The 8,059-nt window shown below is 53.1% G+C and overlaps 1 protein-coding gene across 1 annotated transcript; it reads right to left on the bottom strand.

The window, feature by feature from the left end:
• Positions 1–278: 278 nt before the first annotated feature.
• SRXN1 (sulfiredoxin 1) lies at positions 279–7,125 on the bottom strand. Its single transcript, XM_054466693.2, has 2 exons — positions 6,623–7,125; positions 279–2,575 (listed from the first exon to the last, which is right to left on the bottom strand). The coding sequence occupies exons 1-2, from the start codon at positions 6,905–6,907 to the stop codon at positions 2,372–2,374; spliced, it is 489 nt and encodes a 162-aa protein (XP_054322668.1). The 5' UTR covers positions 6,908–7,125; the 3' UTR covers positions 279–2,371.
• Between the last annotated feature and the right edge of the window lie 934 nt (positions 7,126–8,059).

Genomic DNA, 8,059 nt, shown 5'->3' with positions numbered 1-8,059 from the left:
GCAAAACCCTGTCTCTACAAAAAAATTAGAAGGGCACACCTGTAGTCTCAGCTACTCAGGAGGCTGAGGTGGGAGGATCACTTAAGCCCGGGAGGTCAAGGCTACAGTGAGTCATGATTGTGCCACTGCACTCCAGCCTGGGTGACAGGGCATGACCCTGTCTCAAAAAAAAAAAAAAAAGAAAAGAAAAGAAAGTGGGGGTGGGGCCCAGCAATCTGGGATTTAGCAAACAAGCTTGAGACCCTGAACCACTGGTCTAAAGGAATTGCACACCCCCCTTTTTTTTTTAATTAAATAAACTTTTATTTTGGAATGATACTAGATTTACAGAGAAGTTGCAGAGATAGTACAAACAGTTCCTGTATATCCTTCACCCAGCCTACCCCAAGGTCAACATCTTACATCACCATGGTACATTTGTCAAAACCAAGAGACTGAAATTGGTATATTAACTAAAATTCAGACTTTTTTCAGATTTCCAATTTTCCCACTAATGTCCTGTTTTTGTTCCAAAACCCAATCCAGGATGCCACATTGCATTGAGGACACTCTCCCTTTTCAATTCTATTACTGGTCACCTCAGTCATCTTTCCCTGGGAAAGAGAATGCATGGGAAAAGCTCGTCCTTATTATTGAACTGGGGAAACTGAGGCTTAAAAGTGCCGAGCAAGTTCCCTTAGAGGGCAGTGAGAACAAGGCCTGCCTTACTCTGTTCCCCTTCCCCAGGGACTCTTGGTTTTCAGAAGCCCCTCTGGAATGTCCTACCTGGCCTAACCCCATACCACCAGTGCAGACAAGGAGGTACCCCTACTACAACGGGTCCAGCCCATGGAGAGACTCACTTCCTGCCCCAACACCTCTTCCCCTACACCCTGAGGGCCAGGACAATGTCTTAGTGCCTTCCGACTTGGCAGAGTGAGGCCCCATGAGACAGAGAGAAAGGGGGAAGAGGGAAATACCTTTATCCAAATACATACCCATCCAAAATTATTTGTGATAGGTGAAAAATGGCCACAAGCTCTTTGTGGTTCCCCTCATCAAGACATGTAGTCTGTTTCTCATCCCTTGAATCTGGGCAAAGCCTTGTGACTTGCTCTGACCAAAAGAACTTAGCAGAAGTGACACTGTCCTAGTCCCAGTTCCAGGCCAAGAACTCAAGAAGTCTTTCAGCTTCTACTCTCACTCTCTTTGGAACCCTGAAGCCATCATGTGAAGCCTGAGCTAGCCTGCTGGAGAGGCCACATGGAGGAGAACCAAGCAACTCCAGCCAACAGCCTGTCACCTGCCAGGCAAGTGAGTAAGGCTATCCTAGACCATCCAGGCCCAGCTGAGGTAACAGCTGACCTTAGCCCCATGAGGGATCCCAGGTGGGAGCAGCAGAACTGCCCTGTTGAGCCCAGCCCAAATTGTCAACCCATAGGATTGTGGGAAAATAAAGGGTTTGTTTCTAGCTGCCAAGTTTGGGGATGGTTTGTTACACAGCAAAAGCTAACTGGTACACAATTCTGCATTTCTCTCTTGGTAATGGGATCCCAGTTTTATTGCAGGAGGCAGTGTGCCAGTCTCAGTAGATGGAACACGATTGGTCTATTCAGCCATGACAGTTCTGTTCCCTGCTGTCTTAGCTTTGTTTGCAGCTAGAGGTGCAATGGTAGCTGGCTCGGGCCAAGGGCATCTATGTGAAAATATGCAGAGGGAGAGAGCAGGAAACAGACTTCTGACGAGGTTTTACTTTCTGCTAGAAGGTGGCAGGTCCAGCTAGTTTGGCCCTTCCTCTTCCTCCACCCCTCCTTCCTTGAACGCAGACATGATTCTTGGGGATACAGCAGCCATCTTGGGACCATGAAGTAACGAGCACTGAGATTAAGGCAAAGGATCCAAGATGTGACCCCTACCTTTGTGGAGTTGTTGAACCAATACCATTAGCCACTCATCTCCAGAATCCATGCTATGTGGAAAAACAATCTTCTGTTTGTTTAAACCACTGCAATCAAGGTTTTCCTTTCCTTGCAGCTGCATGTAGTCCATATAAGAGGTTACACAGACAAAAATGCGGATGGGTCCTTGTCCTTGGGAATTTGGAGCAGCAGCACATGGCTCTCCAAGCCCATCTCTGTTCTCATTTCACCTTCTCAGTAATGCTTCAAGGGTAAGGCCATGATCCTATTGTCACAGAGGTGGGAACTGGGGCTCCCACACTGTACAGTGAGTCCAAGGCCTTGTAGCTGGCGAGAGGGGTGCCCAGAGTCAGACCCTCTCACCAGGTGCAAAGAGAATGCACCCCTGCTATCCCTTCTGCATGGCCCAGCCTGCTGGAGGCCAGGTGTGTCTTCTGGGCTCTTGAAGGTGGCAGCAGGTGCCAAGGAGGCTGCTACTGCAAGTCTGGTGTGGATGCCCCCAGGTACACCCTTAGGTCTGAGAGAGTGGACTGGACAAGCTTGGCAGGGATGGTCTCTCGCTGCAGCTGCTGGTAGGCCGCGTAGCGGTGGCAGCCCCCAAAGGAGTAGAAGTAGTCACCTCCCTGGGCCCCTTTGATCCAGAGGACATCGATGGGGGGCACGCTTTCTGGGTCCTCCTGGGGAGAAGAGGCACAGAGTCAATGGACATGGTACAAGGCTTGACAGTTTGTAAAGAAGACTTTGTCTACCTGTGCTGAGCTCCTTATAAGGTGATCACACTGGACTACTGTGAGAGACAACTGTTAATTATCAGGAATTTTGTGAGCTGGTCGACATCGCCTTGTAGCTTGAAAATCAGCCATGGGAGAGTATTTACACCAGAGAAATGGACAGATGCTACAAATCAGGGATTTCTCCCACACATGTATCAGTACACCACATGCACACTATCCATCGGGCCCTGTTGTAGACCCTGGGAATACGGTACAGCTGGAATGCGACTGAATCAGGCCCTGCCTTCAAGGGGCTCCAGTCTAGTGGGGCAGATGGAACAAGAAGTAAATATTAGAGTGACAAATGCTATAATGACAGTAACACAGGTGACAGGACAGAGATGGGGTCCACGAGGCCTCTCTGAGGTAAGAATGAAGAAGAGTACTTGGAAAGATAGAGAAGTGGGGCTGGGCACGGTGGCTCATGCCTATAATCCCAGAACTTTGGGAGGCTGAGGCGGGTGGATCACCTGAGGTCAAGAGTTTGAGACCAGCCTGGCCAAAATGGCACAACCCTGTCTCTACTAAAAATACAAAAATTAGCTGGGCATGGTGGTGTACGCCTGTAATCACAGTTACTCAGGAGGCCGAGGCGAGAGAATCGCTTGAACCCAGGAGGCAGAGGTTGCAGTGAGCTGAGATGGCACCATTGCACTCCAGCCAGGGCGACAGAGAGAGACTCCATCTCAAAAAAAAAAAAAAAGAGAGAAGTGGAATAGTTTCGATTAAGAGCCCAACTGCCTGGGTTCAAATCTAGCTCTGCTGCTTAATAGCTATGTGATCTTGGGCAATTCATCTTTTTGTGCCTCAGTTGCCCCATCTATCAAATTGAATGGAGATAACAGATCCATCTCATAGAATTTTTGGGTTAAATGAGTTAATATATATAAAGCACTTCAAACCATGCTCGGCACATGGAAAGTGCTCAGTAATGTATGCTGTGTATGACCTGAGGGAAGAACGTTCCAACAGCAAACGCAAAGGATCTGAAACCAGAGCACGTTCACCGTGTAGGAGGCACAGCAAGGAGTTCACTAGGGTGGACTCCAGGGCTCGAGGAATGGTCAGAAAGGCCAGCAGGAGCCAGATGGCGCAGGTCTGTTTCTGAGAGCAGTGGGTGGGCCCTGGAGTGTTTGCAACAGGGGAAGGTGACATGATCTGATGCACATTCTAGAAAGTTGTCACAGGAGAACAGACTTGGCAGGGTGGACAGGGCACAGGATTGGAAGACAGAGGGGAGGCCTCTGCAGGTATTCAGCAGAAGATGCTGGTCTGGATGATGGCGTGGTGGGGACAGGGAGAGGTAGACAGGTTTGGGACACATTTACGGGGCAGGTCCGAGGGGTTTGGCAGAAGGGGTGAATCCAAGGGCAAGAGAAAAGGGAGAATCTAAGTTGACTTCCTGTTAGAGGCCCGCACAGCCAGGCGGAGAGTGGGTCATCCTCTAAATAGGGAAAGTCTGGGGCAGGATGGATGCAGGGTAGAGCACTCTGGGGAGACCCCATTAAGTGTGAGCGGCCCGGAAGGCCTCCTGCTGCTGGCCCACGGGTTCTCTCTCATGATTCCACAAATGATTATTCAGCAGTAAGGTGCAGCAGTCACGAGCCTGAGCTCTGGAACCCGGCACACCTGACTTTGGATCTCAGCTCCTCTCCACAGCAGCTGGGGCACACAGCCCTCTGAACACCATTCCTCACCTGTAAACTGGGAATAAAACATCCTAGAGGGCTGCTGATGAAGAGCCAGTGAGCTGATGCCTACCGGGCATTAGTGGAGCACTAAGGAGGGGCAGCCGTGCCAGGCAGGCCTTGTGCTGGGTACTGGAGGCACGATGGTGGATGGCCAGAATGATGGCTCCCAAAGATGTCCACGCCCGAATCCTTCTGAATGTGTTACCTTACATGGCAGAAGGGACTTGGCAGACGGAATTAAGGTAAGGATCTTGAGATGCAGAAATTATCCAAGGTTATCTAGATGGGTCGAATGTCATTATCAGGGTCCTTAAAACTGGAAGAGGAAGTAGAGGAAGAGGTCAGAGCGATGCGATGTGAGAAGGCCTTGGCCTGATGTTGCTGGCTTTGAAGACAGAGGAAGAGGCCATAAGCCAAGCAGTGTGGGTGGCGTCTGGAAGCTGGGAAAGGTGAGGAAATGGATTCTCCCCTAGAGCCTACAGAAAACAGTGCAGCCCTGCTTGATGTTAGCCCAGGAAGACCCATTTTGGACTTCTGACCATAAATAAATCTGTGTTGTTTTAAGCCATCAACTTTGTGGTAATTTACAGTGGCCCCGGAAAACTAATACAGGTGTACGTAAACAAAGGCAGAGCTAGTTCTGGCCCTCAGAGCCTACGGTTCTAGCATGGAAGGCAGGTGTCTAAACAGGAAGTTAAAAGCCAGTGGGCTGTAATCCCAGCACTTTGGGAGGCCGAGGTGGGCAGATCGCTTGAGGTCTGGAGTTTCAGACCAGCCTGGCCAACAGGGTGAAACCCCATCTCTACTAAAAATACAAAAATTAGCCAGGTGTGGTGGCAGGCGCCTGTAATCCCAGCTACTTGGGAGGCTGAAGCAGGAGAACAGCTTGAACCCTGGAGGCGGAGGTTGCAGTGAGCCAAGATCGTGCCACTGCACTCCAGCCTGGGTGACAGAGCAAGACAACGTCTTTAAAAAAAAAAAAAAAAAGCCAGTGAGATCAGAGCGCTGCAGGTGGGCACACAGGTGGCTGCAGCCCACAGAAGCTCCTAACCCGGTAGGGATGTCAGGGAAGATCCTGACACTGAGACAGGAAGACCGAGGAAGAGTGACAAACAAAAAGGCAGAGATAGAAGAGGTTCTCAACAGAAGAAAAAGCCCAGTGGTGGGACAGGGCGTGCATGGCAGATCCCTTCCCATCTCAGCCAGGCACTGTGCTACCACTGTGGCAACAGACAAGATGGGACAAGGTCCTCGCCTTTGTGGCGTTCACATGAGGTCAGGAAGACAGAAAATAAAATGCAACACAAATAAATGTATAATCTAATTTCTGGTGGACATAAGTGGTATCCTGAAAAACATCTCGGGCTAAGGGGAGAGCTAGAGAGGCGTGGGACCCTGACCTAGGGTGATCAAGGAGGCAGAGAGCTTAACCAGGCAGGGGAGCAGGCCCTGCGGTTGTCTGGGGAAGTGGCTCCAGGCAGTGAGGACAGTAGTGTAAATACTAGGACTGAAAGTTATCGGGGATGGCTGTAGAGGTGCTGGGTGGGGCTTGGGGATCTCATGTGCTCACCTTCCAAGGGTCGGGGGAAGGGTACACAATGTTATGTAGGCCTAACCTGACACCTGTTATTACGGGGCCCGACCCAAGTGCCTGCCAGAATCACTCCTGCATTCTTAACACCTCCCTCAGTGGTGGAGCTGACCCTTGACCTCTCCCACTTCCCATTCAGACAAGGGCCTCCCAGCAGATACGACACACCTAGTCCCACTGTCACTGATTGTCACAGCCAGGAGAGCCCACGGCTTATCTCCGGGTAGTGCGGTGGCCATGTGCTGGGGCAGTGGGGCCCAGGCTGCCTGGGTGTGAATTCCAGCCGTGTCACTTTTTAAGCGCCTGATCTTAGTCAAGCCGCTGAAATCTTCCCTGCCTCAGTTTCTCATCTGCAAAAGAGACACTATCTACCTCCTAGGGTTAGCATAGGAAACTAAGGGACTTCCTGCAGTTCCTAGACCACTGCAAGCACTAGCGTTATAAGCGTTATCATCACTACTTTAATTATCTCGTCCAATTCCCTGCTTGCTCAAGTGAGGAAACAGAGGCCCAGAGAGGCCCAGCCACTTAAGGTCACACAGCAGATGCTGAGCTCCGGCTGAGCCCGGAACCAGTCCGTCTCGCGTCCATCGCGACGACCTCCCTCCTCCGGCAACCTCCCTCCTCCGAAGCCCTCCCCCCGGCTGGCTGGACTCCCCGGGGCCTCACCCGGATCGTGTCCACGAGGCTCTGCACCTTGGCGGGGTCCAGCACGGACGGCAGCGGCCGGATGAGCACGCTCAGCGGCACGTTGTGCACCGCGGCGATGCAGCCCGAGTGGATGCTGCCGCCCTGCGCGCCGCCGCTCGGCCCGGGCCCCTCGGGCGCCCCCCGACCCGCGCCGGCCCTGCCCAGCGCTCCTCCCCCACGCAGTCCCATCGTCGCCGCCACCGTCGCCGCCGCCGCCGCCGCGGGACTCGCCGCCTCCCCCGGCCTTAACTCCGGCCGGGCCATACCATTCCGCGCGGCCGGGTGGGGGGGGGGGGTCCGGGCCAGGGCCGCGCGCGTTTCTCCCCCGGCCCCGCCGTGGTCCGGCCTCAACCCCGCGGTCCCCAGCCCGACTCCGGCTCCGCTTGCCAGGTGCGGCCGGACTCGCGCGGGGCTCAGGCTCTCCACCGGGGGGCGCCTCTCGCCTCCCCTCCGCTGCGCGGCGTCCGGGGAGTGGAAACGCCCGGGCGGGCTGACTCAGGGTGAGTTTGCAGGTCGCGGGGAGGGAGGGGCGCGGGTGACGCACCGGCCTGGCTGACTTAGGCCGCCGGGGGCGGGGGCGGGGGCGGAGAGCGCGGCGGACCTGCCCAGCCAGGATGAGTCGGCAAAGCTAGCAGTGCGCTGCTGCCCCGCTGCTAGGGTTCCTAGCCAGCGAGGTTATGATCCCCACCAACGGTTCCACTTCCAATCTGGTGCTGGCTGTGTCTGGAGTCGTTCCGAACATTTTGCACGTATATTAACTTATCTAAACCTCAAAACGACCCTGCAAGGAAGGTATGATTGTTATTCCCATTTTACAGAAGAGGAGACTGAGACACAGGTTTAAGTGATTTACCCAAGGTCATGGAACTAGTAAGTGGCCGAATCCGCGTTCAAATCCAGATAGTCTGGCTCCAGAGTCTGCTCTCTACCCCACCGTTGGCTGCCTTGGTTCAGCAACAGTGACTGTCACACGGAGCCCTCAGTAATCGCGCTGACAATGTGTGGGTCCTGCCTTCAAGTTCCACACTGTTTGTGTCATTACAACACTACTGGAAGTAGGTGCAGTTACAGACCCGCTGTTCAAGGTCAGCTGAAATGAAAGTCAGGTCATACGAGTCCAAACTGTGGGGCCACTTAACCACCAAGTCCAAGCAGGAAGGGGGACGATCCCAGACTCGGTTGAAGACAAGCATGTCTGGTTTGCTTGTCTTCCTTCTCAACCTGAATGGCACGAACATGGAGGAATGCATACTTACCCTGCCAGCTGGAGAAAACTCTGAGACGAAGGGGGGAGCCAGGCGTTTCTACTTTGCCTTCCACCAGTTTGCTGACACTTTCTGAACCCCGTCTGTAAAATGAAGTCATGCTGCCCATCACTCAAAGTTGTGTGAATTGCGAGAGTGCTCATAGTGCTCT

The sequence above is a fragment of the Pongo pygmaeus genome, chromosome 21 (assembly GCF_028885625.2).
Source record: "Pongo pygmaeus isolate AG05252 chromosome 21, NHGRI_mPonPyg2-v2.0_pri, whole genome shotgun sequence".
NCBI classification, from domain to species: Eukaryota; Metazoa; Chordata; class Mammalia; order Primates; family Hominidae; genus Pongo; species Pongo pygmaeus.
This window is presented reverse-complemented; position numbering and strand designations above follow the sequence as displayed.